The sequence below is a fragment of the Poromitra crassiceps genome (assembly GCF_964638095.1).
Source record: "Poromitra crassiceps genome assembly, chromosome: 5".
Lineage (NCBI taxonomy): Eukaryota > Metazoa > Chordata > Actinopteri > Beryciformes > Melamphaidae > Poromitra > Poromitra crassiceps.
In genome coordinates this window covers 65,790,901-65,805,007 of record NC_139642.1, presented here as the reverse complement: position 1 = coordinate 65,805,007, position 14,107 = coordinate 65,790,901, and the positions used below count along the sequence as shown (strand labels likewise).

The 14,107-nt window shown below is 43.7% G+C and overlaps 1 protein-coding gene across 1 annotated transcript in view; it reads left to right on the top strand.

Moving 5' to 3' along the window:
- Positions 1-2,258: 2,258 nt before the first annotated feature.
- pxylp1 (2-phosphoxylose phosphatase 1) overlaps positions 2,259-14,107 on the top strand; it is a gene marked incomplete at its 5' end in the record, with an annotated part of 54,534 nt that continues 42,685 nt past the window's right edge. The window contains 2 exon segments of the mRNA XM_083637355.1: positions 2,259-2,275; positions 2,277-2,380. Coding sequence (XP_083493481.1) covers positions 2,259-2,275; positions 2,277-2,380 — 121 coding nt within the window.

Sequence of the window (14,107 nt, the reverse complement as noted above, 5' to 3'; positions counted from 1 at the left end):
AAGGTAAAGTGATTCCAGTATGTTTTAGTGCCATATTAAGAGTTATTTAGTAGGGGTGCACCGATCACGTTTTTTGCCACCGATCACCGATTGCCGATCACCTATGAGAAATATCTGCCCAACCGATCATCGACCGATCACCGATTACCGATTACCGATCACCGATATATATATATATATATATATATATTTATTTATTTATTTTGTAAGCAGCTATAGCAGTCTATTATAGAACAGTTTCCATTTTACATATAGGCCTACATTTCATGCATCAAATTGAAAGTGCAGCACTTTTTTTTTTTTCTACATCAATATTTTATATTTTGTAGGCTAAAGGAAACCGCCAACATGATTTTTTGTGTGTGAGATAATTGGAGCACAAGACTGTGTTGAACTAAATGGCTAGTAGTAGTCCAGTTCCCTCAGTTCAGTTTACAAAAGAACAAAAATCACTCCACTTCGGGATTTCCATGTTACCAGTTCAATGCAGTTCAGTTCACTCAACAAAAATATTCAATTTTCCGGGATTTCCCTGTTACACAAGAAAAATAACTTCGACCCAAGTTAACTATTTTATCGATTAAGCTAAAGCGGCTAAAGCTAACCGGAGCTATTAACGTTAGGAGGATACACGCAAATATGGATCAAACACGGACTTAACAGCATGCAAATGCCTCGGTAGGCGGGAGGACTGTAGGTAACTTCTGTCTGCTGAGTCTGCTGTAATCACCAGCTGATGTGTGTGATTCAAAGACGCAAGGGGTGTGTTAACAGTCTGGTGTGGTGTGTGGAGGTGAGTACACTGACGAAAGCAAAGCGTGTGCTTTGCAACACAATGATATAAATGTTAGAGCATAATATGAAAGTTAAACGATAGACATTGAAGACATGAAAATGGGCTGCCTCATGTTTCTCACGTGCAGCATGATCGGCTATGCAATCGGCGACAATAAAGAAATATCTGCAGCAGCAGATCACATATTTGAGGTCAAAATCGGCCGATACAGATTGCGTGCCGATCGATCGGTGCACCCCTATTATTTAGTTATTTTGGACAGGATACTTGTGCCATGACATTTTCATATTGTCACACCCCTAGAGCCACAAGACTCACATTTTGAGTAGCCTATAGCAGTGGACCCCAACCACCCGGTCCGCGAGCCCGGTCAATTTTTTTTTAATATATAAACATAGGCTATAATATTATAGGCTGTGTGTGGTAGTTGAAAAATAGTTTCAAGTTGACGTTTATTTATGTTTGTAGTTGAAATAAAAACATAAATACTGTAGGCACATTACAGTACAACACAAAAGGCTGTTATTTACTAGGGCTGTGGCGATTCACTTATCTCCCGATTCGATACTATCACGATTCTTGGGTGCCGATTCGATTTATATTGCGATTCTTAAGTATTGCGATTCTACGATTATTGAGATTCGATATTACGATTTATTGAGATTTTGTTTATTTTTTTCTTTTCTTTTTTCAGTTTGTTTGCTTTTTTACACTAGATTAGAAGTTTAGAACATGGGAAAAGTTGAATCATACACTAGAGACTGTATATTATATATCATGAGTAGGGCTGGGCGATATAGTTAAAAACAGGGGCGGACTGGGATCATAATTCAGGCCGGGCATTAGATACCAAGCAGGCCAGGCCGATGTGGGCCGACGCGCGCAAAATTTGGGCTATTTGAAGCCCAATTTGGGCCGTTTGAAGCCAGATTTGGGCCGTTTGAAGTCCAATTTTACACCCACTTTAACCCTGAAGCGTAATTATTACTTCAGACTAACTAATAAAGTAATAAAACCACTAGTAAACCAGTAGGCGGCGCCTGGCCTGCTGTTCAGTGAGTGGCCTGACTGCAAGCACCCAAATTTTTTTTTTTTTTTTTTGGCGATTATCGATTCTGGAATAAAAGATCGATTCAAAAAATCATGACATTAAAAATCGCGATACTTAGGTGAATCGATTTTTTCCCCCACCCCTATTATTTACCCTTTGTCGCCACCGGGTGAGTAAATATATGTAACTAAAACCATTAAAATTGGCAACCGGTCTGTGACTTTTTTTTCCATGTATCTACCGGTCCTTGGCACAAAAAAGGTTGGGAACCCCTGGCCTATAGGATTCTCTCTGTCTGTGCTGCCAACATCCTTGGCTTCCTTGGTGCTGTTTGATTGTGATTTTGTCACCACATTATCTTTATGTCACTCAGTGTTTATGTCCAGTCTGCAGGGATGCGGTGTGGTGTGGATGGCTGACCAACAGGGACGCGGACCAATCACGTGACAGGATGCTAGCTCGCAACCGCTTCCTCGTCCTGGTGGTGGTGGGCGGGGCAGTGCTGGCCATCGTCAGCCTCAGCCTCCAGTTCTGTAAGTGAACTGTGTGTGTGTGTGTGTGTGTGTGTGTGTGTGTTTGTACATGTGTGTGCACGCTGCGCATTTTGATAAAATGCTTGACAAATTCACTCTCTGCGGTCATGAACTAGTATCCAGATTTTAACGATCAAACTAACACACAAAGAAAGCTTTGTCAGTCTCTGTTTTTTTGCAAGTGTTTTCATACCTCCACCGGTGATGGCCATGGCCAGAGGCCTTATGTTTTTGGGTTGTCCGTCCATCCGTCCGTCCCATTCTCGTTGGCGCCATATCTCAGCAACGCCTTCGAGGGAATTCCTTCAACTTTGGCACAAACGTCCACTTGGACTGAAGGATGAACTGATTACAATTTGGTGGTCAAAGATCAAGGTCACTGTGACCTCTCAAGACATTTTTGGCCACAACTCAATAATTCACACGCTAATTATGACCAAATTTCACACAAATGTCTAATCCTAATAAGAATGTGGAGTGATTTAGTCAGCAGAAATTGTGTTCAGCCACAGCTATGCCATTTTATGTGTGATCGCGCTGTATCTTTCAGGAAGTGTACAGAGCACCCCTGACTAGGGATGCAGCGGTTTCCGGTTTGAAGGTATACCTCGGTTTCAAAAAGTCACGGTATCAAAACCACTAAGTTTTGCCGTCATACCTTCCCCACGGTATCACCTGTTTCCCCCTGAGAGAGAAAGTGCCCAGACAGAGTGCAGTTACGCGGCCCCTCCCCCCAGCTGCCCAGTCTCAGCAATCAGTGTAGCTGTGATCGTCAAGAAGTCATCAAGTCAATCGTTTACTCCTGTGCGTAGCCTATTGTAATTCAACGTGATAATGGCTGCTGAAGGAGAATCCCCAGAACGTTCCCCCAGGCGGTGGGCCGCGGCCCCGTCGAAAAAGACAAACTCCGCGGTGTGTGGGAATATTTTTGGTAAAAGCAGGGATGGCCAGGGAGGATTAGAGGGGGAAATACCTCAAACATGAATCAGCACATCTGCAGGAACAACACCCGTCCTTCCTTATTTGCCAAATTCAAGGTACGTTAAACGTCTTGCGTCATCATACATCGTGTCGGACATAAACCATTTCCACCGGCAGGAGGATGAATGTAAAATAAACACTGTCATAGGCTAACGTTATCGATAACATAACATGGCTAATTAGCACTCAGCTGTCTTTGCTCTAACTAACGATAACGTTACTTGACTGAGCGAACGTTTTATGCCGGCGTATTGCACTGAAGAGAAGTAACAACAGTCATTAAATAAGAGGCAGAGGTGTGTGTGTGTGTGTGTGTGTGTGTGTGTGTGTGTGTGTGTGTGTGTGTGTGTGTGTGTGTGTGTGTGTGTGTGTGTGTGTGTGTGTGTGTGTGTGTGACGCACAGAGAGGCAGAAGTGTGTGTGTGTGTGTTTACATTACATTATGTCTGCTTGGATCCATTATAAGCTAGCAATGCGCTACACTATTTCTCCTGTGCGTACAGCACATGCATCCAGTGTCTGCACGGCTACTTTCTTCCAAAATATCTGGATCTCTAATATTTGCCCTACAGTACTTTTGGATACAAATAAAAGTGTGTGTGTGTGTGTGTGTGTGTGTGTGTGTGTGTGTGTGTGTGTGTGTGTGTGTGTGTGTGTGTGTGTGTGTGTGTGTGTGTGTGTGCACATTAACATTGAAACATTTATGTCCAGTGTCCAATCCGATTTGACAAAAGATAAGCATGTGTGTTTTAGTTTTACATACGTTAATTAGATGAAATAAATAGTTCAATAACAAACAAAAAAAAGTAGGCTATTTTTTTTTTGCCAGATTTCACAATAACACATAAAGGTCTGCGATACTGTGATACCGTGAAACCTTGGTATTTTTGTCCAAGGTTATCATACCGTCAAAAACTCATACCGCTGCATCTCTACCCCTGACCTAACGGAGACAGATTTTCTAATTAGGTAATTAGGGCAGATTAATGGCCGAACTTGCGATGCTGCACAATGGCTGCACAGCCTCCACCGGGCGGTCACACAGAGACACAGTATATTTACACTCGATAGATACACTGCACGGGTATAGAGAGTCAAAGTGAAACGTCACTTCCTGCTTTCTCCCTGTACCAGCGCTGCGAAAAATATGAATAGCAGTGAACGGAGAATAACATTACTTTTTTGATCCCGTTTTAATTGTGCCACGGGGTGCCAACGTTAATTTTGTCAATTTAAAACATAACTTTGCATGTCAAGAAAGTCGCAGTTTGTCGTCATACTCGTCAAACTGAAACGTAGGGGTTAGTTTCATATAAAAACTACATAGCTTGTGGAAGCTCGTGGCATGTCGCCGGTCTTCAGCTTTGCCGGTAGAGAAAGAAACTTAGGCAACAGTGCATGTAGTCTTTCTGATTTATAACTTCTAGTGCAACAGTTTGGCGACAAACTGCAACTTTCTTGACATGCAAAGTTATGTTTTAAATCGACAAAATTAACGTTGGCACCCCGTGGCACAATTCAAACGGGATCAGCAAAGTAACGTTATTCTCCGTTCACCGCCATTCATATTTTTTCAGCGGCTGGTACTGGGAGAAAGCAGGAAGTGACGTTTCACTTTGCCTCTCTATACTGCTAGTAGGATAAAATGATGAAGTGATGTCATTTTATATTAAAGTCCAAAGGTCAACATCACTGTGACATCATAATGTTTTGCTTACCACTGTAGCTGAAAAAAAGATCTTGGGTTATTGGACAAAAACGGTGCCAAGTGCTGTCACTTAGTTTTGCAGACACCAAAATCCTTGAAGTTAAACCCATAATCACATGAATCAAGATTCAAGATTCAAGATTTTTATTGTCACTCCGTGGTACAAGTATCATGTGTGAAATTATTGTGCTGTGGACTCCGTTTACAACATAGTACAAATATAACAGGGCATATGAGTGCAAAAACAACAAGAGACACAACAAGCAATAAGGTAGTAGAGTGATACGACAAGTCAGAGACAGTGGCATATTCACTGCACATACGTAGGTGCACATGTCATGTGCATACTTTAGACGTGCTTAAACATTTTAAATTCGGCGTATTTGACATACAGGTGCAAATAGCATATTCCTAATTAAACATACAATTAAACATTAGAAATACGTAATGGTAGCAGCTACAGTACAGTACAGTACAGCTACTACACTATTTGTGTATGTTAAGGAGTCTCGTGGCCTGCGGGAAGAAACTGTTCCTCAAGGGATTTGTGCGTGCTTTTGGAACCCTGTATCTCCTCCCTGAGGGTAACAGGGAGAACAGGCTGTTGTGGGGATGGTTTGTGTCTTTGATGATCTTCAGGGACCTCCTGAGGCACTGCTGGTTATATAGTTCCTGCAGTTCTGGCAGCTCACATCCTGTTACGTGCTGGGCCGCGCGTCTCACTCTCCGTAGCGCCCTGCGGTCCATGGTGGTACAGTTCCCGTACCAGGTGGTGAAGCAGCCAATCAGCAGGCTTTCAATGGTGCCTCTGTAGAAGTCCCTAACGATTTCTGGCCTTAGCCCAAATTTCTTCAGGCGCCTGAGTCCGTGTAGTCGCTGTTGGGCCTTTTTGACAACAGTGGCGGTGTAGTCTCTTAGAACAGACGAGTTGGCTTCCGCAATTTTCAAATGCTTCCGCCATACCGTCTGTACTTCGTGGGGGAGAATCATGCACCAACCGGAATGGGAAGCAGAAAGGCGGGTCTTCCGCTCATTAGTCCAATCAGAATTTTTTTAAGGCGGGTCTTCCGCTCATTAGTCCAATCAGAATTTCTTTTCGTGGACACACGTGCCGTGATTGGTTGGATTTTGTCGAACTTCCTTCCAGTCTGAAGGTTTTTTCCAAACTTCCTTGTGCATGTTCTGGGGGTGTAACGTACAGACTGTGTATAGCTGCATTCGCCGGATGTAGATGAGACAGTCTGTTTTAAGAGACTAGTGGCGGTGTGACCGGCCCATGTCAGGTCCTGGTGGATGTTGACTCCCAGGTACTTGAAGCTGTCCACCCTTTCCACCACTGTGCCGTTGATGGTGATTGGGGGGTGTGCGCCCATAATCCTATTGATTTCAGAATCAGAATCACTTTTATTGCCACAGTATGCAAGTTACATACGAGGAATTTGTCTGTATGCAGCGTAGCGGTCACATCAATATACAGAGATAAGTAGGAAGATAACTAAAGACAATCACAAAGTTGCAAGTGCAATCAAATCGAGTAAATATATACAATATGTTCATGAGTGGTGATGAAGTGTTCTGTGGATGATAAATATAAATTTACATTGGATTTACATGAGATTTACAGACTGAGTTAAATAGACGTTAAATAGGCAGTGGATTTACATGAATTTACCGTCGGAGTTAAATAAGAGTTTACATTGAATGTACATGAAATTTACAGGCTAATATAAGTTAAATAGGCATTTGGACCCCAATATACTTGTATGAGTCCATCCACTTCACTTCCTCTCCCTAGATGACAGCCTAGCTGATATTGAGCTTCAGGTGATTGTGGTTGAACCACGTGAAGAAGCTCTCCATCAGTCCTCTGTAAGCCTAAACCTCAGAGTGAAGACAGCATGTTTCTCACTGGAAATCTATTCACTGGTATCATACATGTCGATATAGTGATGACTTCCATTTTGTCAAGAAGAAGAAAAAAACGTAATACCAAGTAGGGCTAGGTATTGGCAAGGATCTCACGATACGATACGTATCACGATACTTAGGTCACGATACGATTGTATCACGATATATTGCGATGCGATACATATTGCGATATATTGCGATATTCTACAGAATTTACTCAAAATTAAATAATAGAGCTAAAGATACAACACACTGTGTGTACCACACAGGTAGTGTAATAATATGTACATCACTTTATACTGATAAGTTAGTGGACACATTTAGTCAAAACTACTGAGTGTTGAGTGTTACTGAACGCATCGATATGGGAAATATCGATACAGTATCGATTAGGGGTGGGAATCACCAGATGCAGAGGCCTGGCATGGCATGGCATGGCCTGCAAAAAAAAAAATGTTTTTTTTTTAATATCGCGATACTTGGCGTCCAAGTATCGATACAGTATTGGGAAATAAAATATCGCAATATATTGCCGTATCGATTATATTGCCCAGCCCTAATACCAAGCTTTTATTAAATTCCTTCAAAGTCTTCACTGCATATATTTGGAGTCTGTAAACATGGCTGTAAACGGACTTGTTGGCGGAGGCATACAACTGCGAGGTGGTTATTTCAAGTTTGTTTGTATGTATGTCTGTTGACATGTTCCTGCATGCATATCCTCTCGCAGCTTTTCCTCTCCAAGATACCCCTATTCATGGCAAAACAAAGCCCAATCCCCCATAGACATCCCATAAATATCCAGCAGCAACACCGGCCCCTAGATGCTCTGGAAACCTCAGTGCCCCTGGGAGGGGCCGTGGCTGAACACGCTCACATCTGCTATGGATCACCTTTGTGGGTCTTTTCCCCTATGAAGTCATTGTTCAGCATCTCCTGTAGGGATTGTCTAGACCGTGTCTCCTCGCCGGCCGCGTTGAATGCAAGGAAACCAGCGCTCAATGTAAGTGGAGACAGCCTGCCTGCCCTGCACTGTGGATGTGATCTGCAAAGCTGCACAAGCACTATTGGAAAAACATCAGATGATGATGATGATGATGGTGATGATGATGCAGGCAGGACATGGAGTACAGACGTCATGGGAATGTGTTGGGAATGTGAAGATTCAACTATTTTGTTCCGGCTCCCTGAAAATCCCTCTGTGCAGCGGAAGTGTTTTTGGCGAGCCTACGCTTCTGTCTGGACAAGCATATAGGCTTAGACTCGCATAAATCATGCTCTCTCTCTCTCTCTCTCTCTCTCTTTCTCTCTCTCTCTCTCTCTCTCTCTCACACACACACAGATTACAGTGGAATTCAATGCAATGGAGGTTAGGGCTGGGTATCGCCACTGACTTCCCGATACGATACGATTCCGATACACAAGGTCCCAAGTCGATACGATTTCCGATACGATACGATTCGAGATCGTTATTTTAGTTACAATACCAGTTTTGCTTTGATAATGGAAGAGATTCTCAAAGAACTAATGCTGTAAATTGTACAAGGAACCCTCTGACCTGGTGCATTATTAAAACATATTAATATTTACATTAAGAATCGACCATAAAGCAAGCAGTTACATCATGTAATTATTTTTTATTTAAACATGACCAACATAGTCATTCAACATCTTATCTTTCTTTACAGTCTTCTGTCTCTTTCTTTACAGTCTTCTGTGAGAAGCCAAACAAATTTAGATTTCCACTATACAACAGAATCATTGAACAGCAGCATGTTGTAAACAGTGTTTCATAAAGTATAAAAGCTGTGTAAATAAAATTAAATACAGCTCATGAACATTTCCAGTTCACAAACATTATAGTGCAAACAGATTTGAGGTCTGTACATCTGGCTCATGGTGCATGCACAATGCACATGTAGCCTACAGTATTTATGTTTTTGTTTCAACTACAAACATAAATAAACGTCAACTTGAAACTATAGGGTCTTTCACACCGGCCATGAAAGCCGAAAAATGCGCGGAAATTAGGATTCGCGGCTCCGATCTGAAAGGCATGAACGCGCGTTGGTGGGTAATTCTTGTACGCCTTTTGTCCCGGCACCAAAGGTTGTCACATCGCCGTATTGGCGGACAACCCGCCTCCACTTGAAAGGTCGTCGCAGCGAGCCGGAAAAGGTGCGAATGGTCAGCTCATTCATAAAAAAATTACAGGGGAAATCACCTCATGTATCAAGAAAGTGACGAGTGAAAGTAAAAAAAGTAGACTGATAGACAGACCTATCTCCACACACCACACTGTGCGAGGCAGCGCTTCATACGAATCGCTCATAAGATCGTGGTGTTTTTGCAATGTCAGCGTAGGTAATTATTATGTATATTAACTTTATTACAACTTTGGCATGACAATATCTGCTGCTTTACCTTAACACAGTGTGAGTGTTACAGTTACAACAGCCAACTAGTCCGCTGCTCTCGCTTCAGGCAGCCTCGCACTGTCCCCCTGTCTAGTGCAGGCTGCGGCTGAACAGAAAGCACTGAGGTGAGGTGTCAAGATTTGATCTCTGAGCTCTCTGATAGGCTATTGCTTGATGTGTAACCAATCAGATAGCGCTGTGGGCGGGACATTGCTCCAGACACAGAACTACTGTAGGAGGGGATTCTTCCAGGTGCAGCAGCCGCAAATTAGCGCATTTTTTTATTAAGTTATGATATCGGCAAACAGCCAATGAAAATGCCGATACAGATCTCCTCAGCGGACTAGGAGAAGGAGGAAAGTCTGTTGTTGAATTGAATTTGTTCATCATACAGTAGCCTAGGCTACACTAACCTATGAAAATATTAATTTGGGCTAGGAGGAGCTGGAAATCCCTCTGCTCGCCTTTCAATGCGGGAGCGGGGGATTTCACCTGAAAGTACAGAGCAGCACGGTAATGTGGCCGTGCTGCTTGGCTCGTGTGAAAGCAATTTCTGTGGCGAGGCGGCTGGCTTTACGGGACTCCTAAACGGCTATTTTTCCGCGATCTGTGTATGAAAGAGCCTTATGTTTTAACTACCACACACAGCCTATAATATTATAGCCTATGTTTATAAAAAAAAAATGTAAAATGCATTTTAAAAGATAGATACTGGGATTTATGTATCGATACTTGTTCCTTCACATGAATATCGATTCAATATCGATATATCAATGTTTTTAACCCAGCCCTAATGGAGGTGGTATTTGGGAATGCATCTTTGCCTCGCGTCAGCTGTTTCGAAGCTGTCGGCTCTTTTCAACACGGCCACACTGAACAACACACACCGTCTGAAAGGCCGGGATGCTGCACGAGAGCTGTCTCTCTTTCGGTCTCTTTCTCTCTCACTTTTTGCACAAACGCCACGCACGATAGGAATGCAGAGAGAGAGAGAGAGAGAGAGTGCACTTCGTGACCCCAAGTACATACTCCCTCTCTCAGCCCCCCCCCCCTCCCCTCTCTCAAGCTGATAAGAGTGTGTGTTGCCTGTGTAAGAGGAGGCTGCAGTGTAACCAATAATTAATGAATGCCTCACTATCAAACCCACTCTCATCTCCTGCCCTGTGTGATCAGGCCCTTTGTCAGACAGGCGATGAAAGAGGCTGTAATGAATTAAACCAATTGAAAATCTCCAAAATGTTTGCGGCCAACATCCGAGTGTAAACAGTACGGAGGCCAAAGAATGCCTTCTCAGAGCACCTTTTATTTGACCGGTAAAAGGAGCTGTCCATCAGCACCATTGACTGTCAATAGAATGGTCAGGATAACCTCGGCAAAAATACTATCTGCAGGACCATTCATAAAGTCGCCTGTGTACTAACGGAGCTACTGCTACGGATTTGTGTCATATTACACGCAGCAGAATACTGTATAAGCTAGGGATGGGCATTTTAAGCAATTTAAATACTCGAGTACTCTCCTTCCATTATGAACGAGTGCTCGAGTACTCGCGCGGGGGGCGCAGGCTGTGTGATTACTATGGTAATGACTGAGCAGGGGTAATCTGCTCTGTATGGGGCTACCTGGAGCATTTTTTGTCAGGAGAGGGACTGACTGTGATATTAGGTGACGCTAAGCTAACATCTAAAGCCTACCTCAGACAGTATCCCCGTTGGATGGTTGGATTAGCGCTTTGGAGCAGACAAGTTGTGAAACAAGCAAAGGCATTTCCAATACATGTCCATTGTTGCTGAATAGTGATCACCATGATGCGATTGTCTCCCAAAAAGTGATTCTTTCTCCACATTTCTTGTGACTAACATTATGGGAAACGACAGTGTAGTCAGTAAACTAGTGCAACATTTTGAATGAGTTTTATCGGGCGTGCGCTATGAAGAAGCGTGCTTCTCATTCGGGAGAATATCTCCAGCCACCATTTTCGGAAAGAGCTGGAAAACTTCCGGTTAAAACTTTCAAAATAATGTTACTTAAACAAAAGTAAATAGCTTATTGATGTTGGAGGAGAAAAGGTATTTCAACGAATGAAGCAGCATCCTTGTATCAAAATACTCGTTGTGATGTTATATGGCATGCAACTGTGGCTGTAACACATTAGTCAAAATAAATAAGGTTACAATAAGCGTTTTATTTTGAAAGCAACAAAGCGGATGACGTACTTGTACATTCTGGCTGGCTTGACGCCCGGCCGTGCAGTTCATGCTGCCAGATCCACATGACGATGCATGCGTAGATCTTCTAATCTAGACCATTCTTAAAGGGGTGGGGAGTGGGGCGAGTACCCGAACAGCAGAAACGTTACTCGAGTACTGACGTTATGAACGAGTGCTAGAGTACCCGAGTGCTCGCGCCCATCCCTAGTATAAGCAATGCCTTGATGTCATTGGAATCACCCGCGTCAAAGCATACGTCTCCAAAGCGCACCGCGTGCGCAACGGAGATGGCTGAACTTTCGTGGTGAAATCAAGCAAGCTGAATAACTTACGCATTTAGACAATGTGCAATGTTTTGCCAGCCCTCCTTTCAGCCATTATTATGTGCAACAGTGGTGCCATTTTGTTTTTATGATATTTTTAAATTCTTCATATTTCCTTAATATTAGAGTTTGCTCCTCCAGTGTGAAGTAGTGCTGCTGCTGCTGCTGCTGCTGCTGCCAGTCGCGGCCGATGACGTGTTTGGCGTCTCCATGTTGTGATTGGTCAGACGCCGGAGAGAACGCACTTTTTATGCGCACGCGCTCTCAGCTTGATAAAAAATAACCTGGATCCACTTACCGAGTTGATGACCGTCGTGGTGGTACGGGTTAGCTTGATTGCAATGATCTGGTTTAAGCCAAACCAGATCAAGGGACAGATCCTGGATCTGCTTATCCTACATTTGCGGTATGGGCCCCAGGCAGCCTGGCTAACGTTAGTTAGAGCCCCAGACTCAGAGAGGCAGCCCAGTGAATGCTACATAGCCTACACGAAGCTTCACTTAGATCATGTCATCTGTTAAACCAACATTTGTTCCAAAAGGAAGTAAGCTTGAGCAGCTCGGAGTCTGGCTGCTATCAGCTGAGATGATGGACTGGTCCCGGTTCCTCTAAATATCTGACAACAAAAATCTGATTTCCATACAGGCGTCATTTTGATAAACAGACCTCATAGTGTGAATCTACATGGTTGCTTTTGATGACTCAAAAATGATTAGAAGTGAAAGTGTCATATTTACACAGCTAGAGCATTGACTGTATATAAATACACTACGTAAAGCTAGAGACAGCAGCTACATAAAAAGAGGGGCGGGGTCTCACAGGTTCCAACCCAACAGAACTAGTGCGCAGAATCTGGTTCACTAAACCTCACAAGAGCATACCAGGAGGAGGTGGAGGCACAGTGTCCATCTTTAATATATATTCTATGATCAGCACCACACAGACATCAGAAACTAAAAAGTGAGGGTCTGTCTGCAATAGGCTAATTAACAAATAATTTAGTACAAATTAAATAACGGTGTCATTCAACAATGGAGAAATGCATTCTCATACATAATAATTTTTTCACAAATTTTCAATATTTTTTTTGCAAACGATTTGGCGACCCACTTGCAATACCTTCGTGGCCCACCACACCAGTGGGCCCCCGGGGGCACAGGTTGGGAATGGCTGAATTGAAGCACCCCTCCTTAACGGTTGATATTTCACTCCTGTTTCCTTCATAGGAAATATAGGTCTGTTAGAACTGGATGATACTAGATTAGCTGTGAATTGTTGGACATAGGAAACGCTCACTGTCACAACTTCCCTCTCCTCTCCACACTTTTTGATCATCTCACAGGTGGTGAAAAGCTGACGTCATCATTTATTCATCAAACGCAGAGTAGGATTTGAGCCATTATCTGCATAGATAGTCAGAGCCACAGGGAGGAGAGGAGAGCGTATGATAGAGCCATGAGGAGGAGAGGAGAGCGTATGATAGAGCCATGAGGAGGAGAGGAGAGCGTATGATAGAGCCATGAGGAGGAGAGGAGAGCATATGATAGAGCCATGAGGAGGAGAGGAGAGCGTATGATAGAGCCACAGGGAGGAGAGGAGAGCGTATGATAGAGCCATGAGGAGGAGAGGAGAGCGTATGATAGAGCCATGAGGAGGAGAGGAGAGCGTATGATAGAGCCATGAGGAGGAGAGGAGAGCGTATGATAGAGCCATGAGGAGGAGAGGAGAGCGTATGATACAGCCATGAGGAGGAGAGGAGAGCGTATGATACAGCCATGAGGAGGAGAGGAGAGCGTATGATAGAGCCATGAGGAGGAGAGGAGAGCGTATGATAGAGCCATGAGGAGGAGAGGAGAGCGTATGATAGAGCCATGAGGAGGAGAGGAGAGCGTATGATACAGCCATGAGGAGGAGAGGAGAGCGTATGATACAGCCATGAGGAGGAGAGGAGAGCGTATGATAGAGCCATGAGGAGGAGAGGAGAGCGTATGATAGAGCCATGAGGAGGAGAGGAGAGCGTATGATAGAGCCATGAGGAGGAGAGGAGAGTGTATGATAGAGCCATGAGGAGGAGAGGAGAGCGTATGATAGAGCCATGAGGAGGAGAGGAGAGCGTATGATACAGCCATGAGGAGGAGAGGAGAGCGTATGATAGAGCCATGAGGAGGAGAGGAGAGCGTA